The following is a 16,416-nucleotide window of genomic DNA, read 5'->3' as shown; positions in this document are numbered from 1 at the left end:
TGCTTTTTGAAACCCTGAATCAATAATTGAGCTAAACTTGGTACCTGAAGAAGAGAATGAATTATTGCAGCTTAGTTCTTCATATACATTGAAGAATGATTATGAGACCTTAAGTTTATCAGCATTTTGATTAAGGTAAAGAAAGACTTTCCATTGTTAAGTAGAAAGAGTGTCCTGCTATTACTACCATTCACCACAACTGGTTTGTGTGAACTAGGGTTTTCTATCTTAATCCTGTTAAAAACAAAGGAAAGAAATGAGCTGAATGGTGTACCAGCTATGCGGGTAGCATTATCTTCCTGTGTTCCAGATTGGAATGAATTTATGAACAGGCAAGCACACTCATCATTGTAAATAAAATCTTACCTAGTTTTGTTTTGTATTTATTTTGTAGTATTTTCTGTGTTATATTTAAATGGTACTATAACATTGTGTGTGATACCTTTGTTATGTTTTAATTTTGTTATATTTAATAAAATTATTTTATGTTCATTGGAAAAAAAAAAAAAAAAACTCATGTTGGAAGTTAAATCACCAGTGTGGCAGTGTTGGGAGGTGGGCTGTAGTGGGAGGTGTTTGAGTCTGGGGTGGCACATGAATGTCTTGGTGCCCTTCTCACTGTAGTCAGTGAATTCTTGCTTTGGAGAGACTGGATTAGTTCTCACAGGTATGGATTAGTTTCCAAGAGAGTGGGTTGTTATAAAGGAAGGTTCCTCCTCAGGTTTGGTCCCTCTTCACACATGCCTGCTTCTGCTTTGACCTTCTCTGCTATGTCACGGCAGAGCACAAAAGCCCCCAACAAAATCTGAGTAGATACCAGCCCCATGCCCCTTGAATTGACCAGCCTGCAGAACTGTCAGCTAAATAAATCTCCTCTCTATAAATTAGTCTCAGGGATTCTGTCATAGTAACACACAAAAGAGGTGAAGACAGAAAGGATATACGGAAAACTCCTAAGGAAGGTAACTTTTCAGTGGGGCTGGTATGAAAGACACTTGAGAGCCTGCAGGCAGGGACATGAGGAAGCCTTCATCACATATCATTTTACATATTTTACTTCTGAACATTATGGATGTATTACTTCTTCTAACACTTAAAGAAATGCATTATTTCTGGGAAGTCAACAGGTACAGGTAACCCATTCTAGAAACCTGGCTATGAATTACAGGTTGAGATAGCAGCCTGTAATAAAGATGCAGACAAAGTTTAGGGACCTGTGTAGACTAATTTCGATTTATTACTAGGAATAGGACACATTGTTACTCACCACCTCCCCCCACAAATTCAGTATTGCCTTAATAAGGATGAAGGAGTAAAATGGCTGTTGGCTAAGTAACCAAAAGTATCTTCTACACTCCTCTTACATGGACGTGCTATATTAAACCATTATCATCTTAGGTTAAATTAATACAGTACATTGCTTTCATTTCTGCTACACATTGTGTGCGATAATAGGGAAATTACGCACCAAACTGCAATGACCATATTGGAGGTATAAAGACAATTGCACATTTAAAAATATTTGGTGGCTTTAGGTAAATTCAGGGCCTGTGATAAGTTACTATACAATGGGATTGGTAAACATTTTTTTGTTAAGAACTAGATAGTAAACATTTTAGACTTTGTAGGACATATGGTCTTAGTCTTACATACTAACTCTACCTTTGCAGCATGAACCCAGCAACAGGCAATATGTAAATCAATGGTCATGCATCTGTTCTAATTAAACTTTATTTATAAGAACAGATGGTGGGCTATATTTGGCTTCTAGGTCATATGCTTTTAGGGCATATTGTTTCCAACCCATGCTTGTGAAAAAACAAATGGGTTGCCAAATCATTTATAAAACAGAATGATTAAAAGTGTGCACATGTTATATGTGTGTGGAACATAAACACAAATGAGAAAGTTTCCAAGTCTTTCTGGATACTTGTCAATTCAATAATTGTTGTTGAAATTACAGTAAGTTTTTGGTGTTTGGTGCAGTATGTGCATGAGTACGCTGTTTAAGTTCAAGCATCAGTATCATTTTTCAGCATCCCAGGTTATCCCAAGGTACAGCTAGGGTAGAGAACCAGGACGTTAAAGCAGTGCTTCACAAACTTCAGTGTGCATACTCATCACCTGGGAGCCTGTTAAAATGCAGATTCTAATACAGTAGCTCTGGGGTGGAGCTTGAGATTTTGCATTGCTAACGAGCTCTCAGTTTAGATTGATGCTGTTGGTCCAGACCAACTTTGAGCAGCAAGATGCTAACACTGGTTTTCAATGTCTGGGATGCCTAGGTCCTGCCTCAGAAGCTTAAGTATTTGATCTAGGCATTGAAATTTTTTAAAACCTCTGCAGGTGATTTGAATGTGCAGCAAAGCTTGAGAGCCTCTATGCCAAAGCTCATGATGATGTATCGATTTTAGTTATGTTATCAGTGGCTCTAATGTGTTCCCTTTTTCTCATTCTCCTGCCAAGTGCCGCCTAGCCATTCCTCTCCTTTTCAGCTCCAAACATCCAGATGAAGGTGGGGATCTGGGTTAGAACTTCATCCTGTTGCTCTTGTCCATCTCTGAGGAGTGGGAGGAAGTTAAGGGTGGAAATAGGAGGCTCAGGCAACCTGGGTTTGGGAAGAACAAGCACAGTATTCTAGGGGTGAATTCAAGGGAAAGCTGGTTGAGATAGAATTGGTGGGGATTACCACAGAAAGCTATCACAACAAAAGCTGTCTCCAGTCTTCAGCCTGTGTGTGGGACAGCAAAATCAGCCATGTACCCTTCTGAGTTCTGGTGGCACCTGACAACCAAACCAGGTTCTAAGGGTTTTCCCACCTCTGTATGCAGGGTGACATGATGGGTAGAAATGCAGTGCTAATGTATACAAGTGAAGTCTTTCCCCCAAAGCATAAATAATACAAAGGATCTTAGAAGTGAGTGAAGGGTGACGATGGTGATTATGATGGTAACTCACAGCTACCACATAATGTATTTATACTATGCCAGGCACTGCTGTAAGTGATTTACATACATTAACTTATTTAATCTCAGCAACCCAATGAGGTTGATGCTTTTATCTCTATTTTATATATGAAGAAACTGAGGCACAAAAAAATTTAATGATTTGAGCAAGTCAAGATGAATGGCTAAGCTGGGATTTGAACCCAGGCAATCTGAAGTTAAGAAACCACTATAGCAAACTGTCTCTCCAAAGTACGAAAGTAAGAAGAATCCTTTTAAAAATGTAAACAGTCATAAAGAGATGCTCACTTTGTTCTTCCTCATATCTAGGAGAGAAAATATATATATGATCTGAGACAAAGTCAGGGAGGGGAGAGATTCTCAAATCAGGCAGACAAAGAAATACAGTGAGAGGACCAAGTTAGACTTAGAATAGTAAAGGGGCAAAAATACCTTCTGAAAACTTAAATGACCATAATCCTCCTTTTTAAGAAAGTGTTAAAGTACAGTTATGAAATAAGGTAATTATTGCATTGCTAAACTTGTTCATATTTTACTACTCTTCAAACCAGTTAGCTTTAAAAAGACTCGAGCTACACATGTAACTTTGAATACTACATACAAAACCTATAATTTTATCTTTTATATAATAATCTACATGTAGCACTGAAGGAACAAAATGTTGAGTAGTTTTCAGAAACATGCATAATCTAAGGTTTACATACTAATTTCATCTGTTTAGGTAGAGAATAGGCCAAAAGATATGGCAGAGTTGTGAAAGGAGAGAGGAAAAAAAACGTACGCTTACATCACTACCATTTCTCTAAGGAATCTTTTTCTTACTGGGAGATAACTTCATTCTATCCATAGCCATAAGACAAGATAACAGAACTCTTCTCCACATCTAGAAAGGAGAAACCAGAGGTCACACTGACATCAGGATAAGCTGATTTGAAAATACACTGGGAGTGGAGACTGGGGGTCATAGTCTGGAATAAGGTAATGGTCAGGTGGGACCAGAAATTCTCTGGGTGTTCAAACATCTCAACTATCCCCTAAATGTTAGCTGCCCTGAGCTTGGGGATGGATTTGTCACACTCTCTCTTACACTCTTTTTCTGGTGAGCTCATCCAATCACATGACTTCAATACCATCTATAATGTCTCCCTTATGTATATTTCCAAAGCTGACATTCATTTTACCATCTACTTGATTGACGTTTCCATTTGGATATATAATAAGGAGCTAAGATTTCACATGACATGTATTCCCCAACCCTCTACCCTAGGTGTCCCCACTGCAAATGTCCTGAGGTTAATAATAGCACCATTAACCCAGGTGCTCAAGATCAAACACCAGAACTTATTGTTTTCATCTCCCAGTCCTCACCTTCTGTCCATGAGCAAAACTTGTCACCTTGTCCAAAATCCATCTGGAACTAGTGAATCTCTCTTCATTTCCTCAGCCTCTATCACAGTTCAAGCCACACTAGGCTCTCACCTGGATCAGCTACAATGGCTCTACCTGTTCTGCACCTTCAACTCTCCCCAATCCCTCTACATTCTTCAAAGCAGCCAGTCACTGGCTTAACAGTTGGGGGTATTTAATCTACTTTCTATTCATATCACAAATTTGACCTCCAACTTTGACCTTATATTTTTCAGTCCTTCTACTGAGGTACATTTTTTCCGTATTAGTTTATTGGAAGAAATGACACAATTGAAAGAATAAAAACAGGAGCAGAGGATTTGTAAGGGCAATATGCAGGAAATCACCCCCATATCTGCGGGGAAGTCAACTTAAGGCTCAGTCCCATTATCACTGTCACTCTGGGTGAGCTTGCCAAAGAGGTACTCTGCCTTGCTGTCACCCAGAGCCCCCATCTTGCTGTCTAGAAACAAGAAAATTTATCATGTGCTTATTTTTCAAAAAAGTGCTCATGATATTCATGAAAAGTTGAAGACCCCCTTTATTTTAATCCCTGCCCAATCCCACTCCCTTCACTTCTTCCCCAGAGGCAGCCACTAGGATGAATTCCATACCATGTTTTACACTGTACCATGCACATGCACTCACAGATACCATGGCCCAAGACTGCCCAACCCACCTGACCCCACCCACCTCATCCATCTCACCTCACCCCACCCCATCCCACATGCCCTCAGAGTTTATAAGGGGAAGACTAACGTGTTTTCCAGAGGCCCATAGAATACCTTTCCCTTCCACCCCGCAGATCCTGAGCTGCATGCAGATGGGACAGGGCTGGGGGGAAAGATTGCTGGATACCTACTTTAAACCTGCATGGGGATGTGCCGATTCCTAAAAGGTGAGAGTGGTGCAGGCACGCATCAACTGGATACCTTTATTGCTTTGAGAACAGATAATTGTATTGCCAATAATGGTAACATTGAAAGGAGAAAAACTGAAGAGAACGTTCTGAAAGGGCAACATGCACACCCCGCCTGGTGGCCTGACCCAGAGAAAGCACACTGTGGCTGTGGGGCCCATCTTGGCTCAGGGGTCTTCCTCGCTGCCGCCCAGAGTGAGCTTGTCAAACAGGTACTCTGCCAGGCCTGCTTCTGGGGCCAACGTCTTGCACAGGTTGCTCAGGTAATCATCCAGCTCTTTGATGGCCTTGACCTGCTGGGTCAGGAAGTGGCTCTCCAGGAAGTCGCACAGCTGGGGGTCACCTTTCTCCATGGTCGGCTGGTGCAGCTCCAGGAGGCTCTGGTTGACACTCTTCTCCAGGTGGAAGGCGCAGTCCATGGCCTCGAGCCTGCTCTCCGTCTTGACGCTCTGACTTCCTGATGTAGTGAAAGCAGATGCAGCCACCGTGCTGGTTCTGCAGCCTCATCAGCTCCTGGGCGTGCTCCCTCTTCTTGTGCAACTGGCGCAGGAAGTAGCGGCCAAAGTGCTCCAGGGCCGCGTCATCCTGGTCGAAGTAGAAGGCCACGGACAGGTACACGTTGGAGGCATGGAATCCCAGGTTGATGTGGTTGTTGACAGCGGCCTTGCAGTTGGGGTGGTAGTTCTGATGCACCTGCAACATTGGGGTGGTGGCCATGGCGGGCACCTTGGGGCGCGGTGAGCAGGCAGGCGGGAGCTGTGGTGGTACTGGTTGGCTGAAGGCGGATGGTTAATGGCAGAAAGGGCCGGAAGTGGGTATTTGGGTCCATTATCGGGGGAGGGGTGCATTCCTTTTCAGTGGAAGTGGGCAGGGAGGAGAATGAGCACTACGTTCCGTGTGCAACCCAGTGAACTCTGCACTGTCTAACCTGTGTCCAATTTTTAGCTTTGCAGTAACGTTTCTAATGTCCGAGGACTTTCTTTTTTTTTTTTTTTTTTGAGACGGAGTCTGGCTCTGTCGCCCAGGCTGGAGTGCAGTGGTGGGATCTCAGCTCACTGCAAGCTCCGCCTCCCGGGTTCACGCCATTCTCCTGCCTCAGCCTCCCGAGTACCTGGGACTACAGGCGCCCGCCACCTCACCCGGCTAGTTTTTTGTATTTTTTAGTAGAGACGGGGTTTCACCGGGTTAGCCAGGATGGTCTCGATCTCCTGACCTCGTGATCCGCCCGTCTCGGCCTCCCAAAGTGCTGGGATTACAGGCTTGAGCCACCGCGCCCGGCCCCAAGGACTTTCTATTATCCCTTAATTGGTCCCCTCTGTAATAGCTTCTTGTCGTTTTATAAACCTATTGTTTTTTTAAATTCTGAGAATATCAATTTGATATTTTTGGTAACATTCTCTTCTGTTTCCCGTATTATAGCTCCTTCCAGATTTAGTTCTGTTTTGTCTAGAGTTTGCCTTGAGTTTAAATATTTTAAAATAGATGGCCAGGCATGGTATCTCACACCTATAAATTCCAGCACTTTGGGAGGCCAAGGTAGGAGGATCACTTGAGTCCAGGAGTTTGAGACCAGCCTAGGCAACATGATGGGACCTTGTCTGCACACAGATTTTTTTTTTTTTTTTTTTAAATTAGCCAGGCATGGTGGCATGCACCTGTGGTCCCCAGCTACTTGGGAGGCTGAAATGGGAGGATCACTTGAGCACAGAAAGTTGAGGCTGCAATGAGCCATGCTCACAGCTGCACTCCAGCCTTGGCAACAGAACAAGACCCTGTCTCAATTTTAAAACAATAATAAAATAAAATAAAATAGAAAACAGCAAGTGGAACGCAACAGTTTTAAAGAAAACCAATATAAAACCTAGGTTAATAGGGAATTATAATTTTATTAATTTATCCCATTTTACTTAATACCCTCCTGTATCTTTATAATCTGTCTTTCAAAGTAATAAAAAGGAATCTCTGTAGCATTGAAAATTTTCAATAACTTTAGATAGAACTACTTCTTTATCATCTCCTCTACCTTGTCAAACATTACTCTAGACTTATAATGAAACCTCATCAGTTTCTTTAACGTAAAGGTAGCTGCCTTGAACTTAATCTCAGTATCAAACCAAAAAAGTTCAAAATTGTCTGTTTAAAAGTTCAGATTGCCACTTCCCAGATAACAAGAAATCAGCCTCCTCTTATATTCCTCCCAAATTGGCCTAATTATATTGTAGGTTCCATTGGGTTTTCTTCTCTTCAAGACTTTCTGTCTTAGGCTGCAAGTGTATCAGCTACATGGTATGATGCTGATGAATATTGGCTTAAGAATCAAAAGCCCAAGTTCCAATTCCATTCAGAAGCTGGAAGTATCACTGGTCTTTTGGACACTTAAAATATTGGTCTAAAGATGGAAAGAATATCACCTGCTTTGTCCATCCCAAATGACATTGTTCTAAAGAATTTTTAATTAGTAGAGGTCAGGCATGGTGGCTCCTGCCTGTAACCCCAGCACTTTGGGAGGTGGAGGCAGGCAGATCACTTGAGGTCAGGAGTTCAAGTTCAGCCTGGCCAACATGGTGAAACCCCGATTCTACCAAGAATACAAAAATTAGCTGGGCATGGTGGCAGGCACCTGTAGTCCCAGCTACTCAGGAGGCTGAGGCAGGAGAATCATGTAAATCCAGGAGGCGAAGGCTGCAATGAGCCAACATTGCACTCCAGCCTGGGCGACAGAGTGAGTGAGACTCCCTCTCAAAAAAAAAAAGAAAGAAAAAAAAAAGAATTTTAAAGCAGTAGAAATTAAAACAAAGGCTACGGCTAAGAATAGGTACCAGATACCACTTTTTCTGTTTCTATCATATCTAAGCTTGAACAAGTACCATGTCATGTGTCTTTACTACTGGCCCAATAAGGACTGGCACAAGAAGCCTGAAGGTAAATTGTTTCACTGTAAAGGCCCTGTCATAACTATCATTAATTAAATTAGGAGGGCACTGTGTTCAATTGCAGGCGGCGGGGAGGGGAGGGAATGAGGAAGATGGAAACGGAAGACCTGGGACCTGGCTCCTATCTTGGGCTTCATCAGTATCTTGTAATGAGAAAATGGGCAAATCAACATTTCTGGGGCTATTTCCTCATTTGTGAAATGAAGAGTTCGACCTATTGAGTTTTTGTGGACCCCATGAAAAGATAATTAGAACCAATTCCATAAGTCATTCTTCAACAATGGGATGGAATGAAAAGGCAGCTTTTAGCCTATTCGTGATGATCAGTGATTGGTATCAAATATTAGCTTTTGGAATTGTATACTATCTTAATATTTAAATAATGCCATTTTAAGTTATAGCATTAGTGTGACCCTCTAAAATATACAGTTCAAGGAAAACCAGAGCCTTCTTTGGAACTACTGGTTGTTGTAGTTCACTAGGAGATAGATTTCCTGTTTCAGCTTGACAGTACCCAAGACTTGGGCTAACAACATAGGGCTATGACAAAGTTACAAATTATTTTGCAATTCCTTTTATTGTACTCTGGAAATGGCTAAACTGAATCTTATTTCTATAGTTACTGATATACCAACCATGAGAGTTCATGATCAAATATTCTGCCCTGGGGGGACTGTACCCTAACATTGGAAGAAAGAACTAGTGAAACCCCGTTATTAAGGAAATGAGCAGATACCCACTATAACAATAATTGAATTACAGTAGTCACCCCATCCAGATCAAAACCTCTGAGAAGTGAGTAGCAGTGGTGACTGGTTGCTGTACTTTATCAAATATAACATAGTACGAATTGAAGAGTACACCATTTTTATGTATTAAAAAAGAGAAAAGGGCTGGCTGGGCATGGTGGCTCACGCCTGTAATCCCAGCACTTTGGGAGGCCGAGGTGGGTGGATCACCTGAGGTCAGGAGTTCAAGACCAGCCTGGCCAACATGGTGAAACCTCGTCTCTACTAAAATACAAAATTAGCTGGTCATAGTGGCGGGCACTTTCAATCCCAGCTACTCAGGAGGCTGAGGCAGGACAATCACTTGAACCTGGGAGGCAGAGGTTGCAGTGAGCCGAGATCATGCCACTGCACTCCAGCCTGGGCAATAAGAGCGAAACCCCATCTCAAAAAGAAAAAAAGAAAAAAAAAAAAAAAAAAGGAAAAAATACTGCTTTCAATGAATCCATACCATGTCATAGTATGTAAACTGTACCTCAATTTCAGAGAAGTTAAAATGTGAATAAATGATTGGAGAATCAATGAAATATAATGTTTAATTGGTTTGGTCATCTACTTGCCTGGATACATTTATCAAAGTAGCTATGTTTTTTCACTATCCATAATTATTTATACTTTTTAGTAATTTATTTTTTTTTTTGAGATGGAGTCTTGCTCTGTTACCCAGGCTAGAGTGCAGTGGTACGATCGATCTCAGCTCACTGCAGCCTCCGCTTCCTGGGTTCAAGTGATTCTCCTGCTTCCCCCTCTTGAGTAGCTGGGACTACATGCACACGCCACCATGCCTGGCTAATTTGTTTTTGCATTTTTAGTAGAGATGGGGTTTTACCATGATGGCCAGGCTGGTCTCAAACTCCTGACCTCATGTGATCTGCCCACCTCGGCCTTCCATAGAAACCAACAAAAAAGAAAAAAAAAAGGTATTTTCTGCTGGCTATCATATCATTTCACAACACCTCTGTCTCATCATTGATTGAGTGGTTTTTGCTTCTTCTTGCCCTTTTTTGGAGGGAGAGGTTTACTGTATTAGGCTAAAGAATATAATTCCTTAGGTAACAGCTAGCCCCTTATTCTCTGAATTCATAGCTAACTTCTTCCCAGCATGCTATGGGAGACATGTGACATCATCTTTCAGATGGAAAAATGGATTCCCTAGACATTTATCAGGCAAAGTTGCTGCCCTAGGGTTCTACTCAAATCGTGATTTGAATGTGAGTGTTTTACTGTCATCAATTCCATTGACTGGTTGCAGCTCTGTAACGGATACATGAGCCATTTCCTAATCATGACAGTACTGCTTATTAAGCAGTGAAGGATCCTAAAGCAGCAGCATGATAGGTGACAGGGCCACAAGTTAAATTAAATCCATGGTGCAAATGATTCTACAAACGACAACAAATAGATGTGTCAGCCTCACTGGTACCCAGTCTCTGAGGATAGTTCTAAAAAAGGTTGGCACTGGTACTGGGAAAGGAAACTTGCTGAGGTAACTTTAGGTCAAGGTTAACATACTGCTGGCATGGGGAGGAGAGTATCCCCCGCCCCAATTGAAGAAGTCTACTACTTTATTAATATCATACAGGCTGAAACTCTCCTAATTCAGTTACTACCATAACCTGACATGAGTAACTGACACTACACATAATTTATAATCTACAAATGGGCCCAACTGCTAGAGACTAAAGTTCACCACTAACTTAAAAACAATATCAGCAATATAACCAATAAAAACTTACTTTAAATGAATCATATAAGGGACAACATGTTTTCGACCTGCAACAGTCAGACCTTCCTCATCTTTACAGAAGGTAGCTCAGAATACCAGTTGCACAAAATGACATATGTTGGCCCTATTTAACTTATTTTCAAGTGGTTCCAAAAGAAGTAGTGAGGAAGCCTTTGGGAGCCCCAGGAAACCACCCCATGTGCCTAAAGGGAAACTTCATATTTGGTTCCCCAAGGAGGGTCTGGGATGCATATAGGGAAGGCAGGAGAAGGTCTCAATGGAAATGAATAAGGTATGGCTAGAAGAAGGCCACAGCAATGCCCCATGTTTGCCTCCTGTATTTCTGTGCCCAGACTGGAATTCCACCTCCCTTCTTTCCTGAATTCCCTCATCCCTCACAACTCTTTAGACACTAGGAGTGGGGACAATATTCTGAATCTGGCTCTAGTGCCATCAGCAGATCATGAGACGCTAAGTGAAATGAGAGTTTCCCTAACAGTGCCAAAGAATCGGACTTTCTGCCTGCAAGTGCCATGAGTAATCTCCAGGACCTAGTGATCAATTTTTAGATACCTCAGACACAGTATTTCTTGTAATCACTAATCCCAACTCACAAGTGTCTACATGCCACCTCCTGCCATGGGCTCTGAATTCAACAATCTCCAATGTAGTTTTTGTAACATATCCTAGTATGAAAGGGGACTGCATATCTCTTTCTTCCCCAGTAATTTATACATAAACAAATTTAAATGGTGACACTTTGGAATGAGGGATATCATCTAAAAAGGAATTGCTGAACTCAGATCTCAGATCCTTGGATATTAATAACTAAGTTCCTAAAATATAGCTGCAACTTGGGGTAGAATGGCACATGGAGTGCACAAGAATGGGATAAAGACTTGGGATGATGCACCCAGACACAACAGTCATCCATATCCCTAGAAATATCACCCACTACAGAGCTCTGAGTATTCTAAGTGGTTTTAGCTAAACTGCTTTCTTTAGAATCTAACAAAGTGTTACAAAATAAGGTTAAGTTCCCTGGCCCCAAGGAGACTTGTGACCCCTGGACTGTGCATTTTAAAAATGAACTTTCTTATTTTGAAATAATTTTAAATTTACAGAAAAATTGCAATGATAATATATAACATTCTCCTGTACTCCTCACCCAGTTTCCCTTAATGTGAGCTTCTTACATTAGGATGGTAAATTTGTTATAATTAATTGGCTAATTAATCCTAGTCCATTACTATTAACTAAACATAACACTTTATTTAGATTGTATTAGTTTTCCCATTAATGTCCTTTTTTTCCAGAATCTAATTGACATTTCATTTAATCATGTCACTTTAGTTTCCTCTGGTCTGTGACAGTTTCCTAGTTCTAATTTTTTTTTCATGACCCTGACTCTTTTGATAGTAGTCAGACATTTTGGAGAATGTCTTTCGGTTTGGATTTCTCTGTAAGTTTCTCATGATTAGACTGGGATTATGAGTTTGCGGGGATGGAAATAAATGAAGTGTCTTCTCAGTATATCATATGTGTGACTTAGTAACTTTGATCACCAGGTCAAAGTAGTTTGACAGGTTTCTCCATTGTAAAGTTACCCCACCTCCCCCTACCCGCTGACCCTTCCCATACTCTGTTCTTTGAAAGCTAGTCTTTAAGTTCAAGCCACACTCAACGGAAGAAGGAAATTAAGCTCTACCTTCTGGGGTGGAGTATTTACATACATAATTTGGAATTCTATAGTGTGGATTTTTCTCTTTTCACCTTTTCATTCATTCATGCATTTATATCATTATATAATTGTGTGTATTTATTTTGTGTTTTGGGCTATAATCCAATACTACATTATTTATTTTGTGGCTAAAATTGTTCAGCTTTGGCCACTGAGAGCTTCTTTAGGTTACCTCCTGTGTCCCTTTAACATGCTCCCATTCTTTGGATTATAGCACTTCCTCACTTTCTCGTACCACAATGTTCTCCAGTTCATCTTGTATTCTCCACGCTCCAGCCCAATAATTAGCCATGTCCCTAAAATGTCCTGTTTTATTTCACTGTAGAATGGAATTAGAAACCCAGATCTGGGCACTAGGTGGGACTATGCAGGTTTGCTAAGCACCCAGACTGTTCCTATGCCGCTAAAGTTTGAAGACAACCACTGTGGAAAGTCAAGCAAAATAAACTAGAAATTATATATGATTAAAAGTTCTATAATCATTGTTTTAAAGAATTACTACTATTTTCTCAATGTTAGTGCGAGATTAACAGCTCCAAAATGTAGAGAACCCTCACAGTCTCATAGAGAGAAGAGAGAAAAAGTGACCGTGGTGAAATAATGATTCCTAAATAAAGTGGCAAGAATTCAGCACCTAAAAACTAGAATAAATTATATGTATTGAAAGTTTTCTCTGTTCCAAGCACTATGCTAAGTGCACAGTCTCAAACCTAATGCTGTAGGTATAATATCCTCCTTTTAAAAGATACAAAAATTAAGGCCTAAAAGATGAAATGTTTGCAAAAAGCAATACAGTCAGTAGGTGACAGAGCTCAGACACCAAATCAAGGTCCATCTGATTCTCAAAGCAGAGGATTTTGGCATGACAACTCAGCTTTATTGAGGTATAACTGACAAATAAAAATTGTGTATATTTAAGGTTTACAGCATGCTCATATAAGCCTTTGTGCGTATGTCTGCTGTTTCTACCAGAGCGCAAATGCCATGAGGGAGGAACAGCCTATACATTGTCGTATATAGTGTGTCTGTTACATAGCAGGCATTCAGCAGATAATGTCTGAATAAATCTGACCCACTTTCTACATGATGAAAATGAGGACCATGAAATACAATATGTTTTCTCCCATTGTATAATTAGACTTGTGTACCAAATTAGGTAAATAATTCCAACAATAAACATTCTATTGAAAGCAGACTTCTAAATTCACATACTTCATGCTTGGAAATGATGAAAACATGTATGAGTAAAAGTGTTCTGAGCGATAAATTTTAGTAAACAAAAAGATAGTAAAGATAAGTCTAAAAGTAGAAAGCAAATCTTAAATCCAATCATTTTCTTCACTGCCAAGATTAAGATGAAACTGTGCTGGCAATGTTAGATCCTGATTAGCAGATAACAAACATTATTCTGAAATAGTTGTTCTGAAACAGATCCAAAAATGAGGATGCCACTTCAATTACATTTGCTAGATCAAAGGCTAGCACACCTTATCCTAAATGGGATTGTTTTAATGGCATGAACAAACTCAGATGACAAACTTTAAAGCACAAAGAAGGAAATATAACAACAACATAATAAAAACCATTTTAAAGTCTATTATCTATCAGCCAACTTGGGAACAAGTTTTAAATCGGTTCTTCCCATAAATTAAATTTACTTTGTAATTTGCCAATCCATTCCTTCATTCATCCATCAAATATTTATTTGGCCTCTATTATGTGCCAGCACTGCTTTATATGCTAGGGATCATAGCTATGAACAAAACAGATGAGAAATGTTGCTCTCATGGAGCTAACGGTCCTGGCGGGGAGCGGGGAGTAACAATTAAAAAAAAAAAAAAATAGATGTCAAATGATGTCAGTGCTTGAAAGAAAAAAGTCACAGAAGGGACAAGAGGTTGCAATTTAAGGTAGGATACTTTCTCACTGAGAAAGTGAACTTGAGTGAAGACTTGAGAGTGGTGAAGGAACTCAGACATACCCATCTAGAAGAGGAGAGAGCAAGTGCCAAAGTCATGAGGCAGGACATGTGCTGTCTGTGTATGTGAGGAGGCACAAGAAAGCCACAGCAAAGGGGTGGAGTGTCATAGGAGATGTGGTAAAGAAATAACTATATATGGAGTGAAGGTGTGGGATGAAGATAGATGAGGACTGTTCGTGCAGTACCTGGTAGGTGATTCTGAGCACTTTGGCCTTTACTGAGGGTGATGGGAAGCCCTTGCAAGTAAGAGACTTTAAAGGATCACTCTAACCTGCTGTTTTGAGAATCAACTATGGGGCAGGGGCCCAAAAATCATACAGATGAGAGGGTGGTGGTGGCTTGGATGTAAAGTGGTAACAAGTAGAAAGGTGGCTAGATTCTGAGTATATTTTCATATTAGAACCAACTATTGCAGATGGGGTGTGGGATATGAAAAAAAGAGGAGTCAGAGATGGTAAAAAGCTTTGGAGATCAGCAAACATGGTGGATGGACTTACTACTTATTGAGATCAGAGAGGTTGTAGTAAGTGTAGATATTTGGGGGAAGGGGTGCAAATTTGTCTGTTTAGTTTGAGAACCATATTTGATTCTAAGATAACATGTTGAGTAGGCAGTTAGCCATACAAGTCTGTAGTTCAGTGTAGCCCTCCAGGAACTACAAATATAAATTTGGAAGTTATTAGCATCTGAAGTATGAGAAGAGGAAAGCTCACTAGGGGAGCAATTGTAGGCAGAGCAGGGTTTCAAGAAATGAACAGTGGTTGTTGGATGGGGATGTCTTAAGAGAGGTTTTTTTTTTTTCCTTTCTAAAGGCATGTAGGCTAATGAGATGAGAATGATTCCATAGGAAGGAAAAGGTGATGCTGGAAGTACAGAAAATTTCTCAAACAATTCTCTCACAGTTGAAGGAATTTCTTCTACTTGCTTCAGAGATTGCTGACATGCAGCATCCTGTTTCTGTGGGTGGGATATGATATATAGAAGCACTGAGATGGATAAAAGGCCAGAGAGGTAGGCATTAAAAACATTGTTCACCATGATGGCCAGGTATGGTGGCTCATGTCTATAATCCTAGCACTTTGGGAGGCTGAGGTGGGTGGACTGCCTGAGCTCAGGATTCCGAGACCAGCCTGGGCAACATGGTGAGATTCCATCTCTACTAAATATATATATATGTGTGTGTGTGTGTGTGTGTGCATATATATATATATCTATGCCGGACATGGCGGCAAGCACCTGTAGTTCCAGTTACTTAGGAGGCTGAGGTACAAGAATCACTTGAACCTGGGAGGCAAAGGTTGCCATGAGCCGAGATTGCGCCACTTCACTCCAGCCTGGGCGACAGAGCAAGAATCTGTCTCCAAAAACAACAACAACAACAAAAACATTGTTCACCCTGAGACTCAATGATAAAACTTAAGCAATATGAGAGTAGTAGAATATACAATGAATATATAAAACTCAAATAGCCTAGAAACTATATATCTGAAAACAGATCCAAACCTAGGATAATAAAGAACTCTCAAAGCTCAATAATAAAATAAAATAAAACATCCCATCAGAAAGTAAGCCAATGACATGAAGAGAGATTTCACCAAAGAACATACATAAATAGAAAATAGGCACATAAAAAGATGTTCAATATCATGAGCCATTAAGGAAATGCAAATTAAAATCACAAGAAGTTATCACTAAACACCTAGCAGAATGGCTAAAATAAAACATAGTAAAGGTCAGGCGCGGTAGCTCAAGCCTGTAATCCCAGCACTTTGGGAGGCCGAGATGGGCAGATCACGAGGTCAGGAGATCGAGACCATCCTGACTAACACGGTGAAACCCCGTCTCTACTAAAAAAAATACAAAAAATCTAGCCGGGCGTGGTGGCGGGCGCCTGTAGTCCCAGCTACTCAGGAGGCTGAGGCAGGAGAATGGCGTAAACCCGGGAGGCGGAGCTT

General features: G+C 40.8%; 2 protein-coding genes across 2 annotated transcripts in view; both read right to left on the bottom strand.

The window, feature by feature from the left end:
• PRRG1 (proline rich and Gla domain 1) overlaps nt 1–16,416 on the bottom strand; it is a gene marked incomplete at its 5' end in the record, with an annotated part of 49,448 nt that overhangs the window by 6,256 nt on the left and 26,776 nt on the right. The gene's annotated exons all lie outside the window — the stretch shown is intronic.
• On the bottom strand, nt 5,460–10,289 carry LOC108517305 (ferritin heavy polypeptide-like 17). Its single transcript, XM_017855149.1, is given in 3 exon segments — nt 5,460–5,730; nt 5,732–6,067; nt 10,207–10,289. Coding segments are annotated over 3 exon segments (690 nt in total).

The sequence above is a fragment of the Rhinopithecus bieti genome, unplaced genomic scaffold (assembly GCF_001698545.2).
Source record: "Rhinopithecus bieti isolate Rb0 unplaced genomic scaffold, ASM169854v2 scaffold_41244, whole genome shotgun sequence".
Lineage (NCBI taxonomy): Eukaryota > Metazoa > Chordata > Mammalia > Primates > Cercopithecidae > Rhinopithecus > Rhinopithecus bieti.
This window is presented reverse-complemented; position numbering and strand designations above follow the sequence as displayed.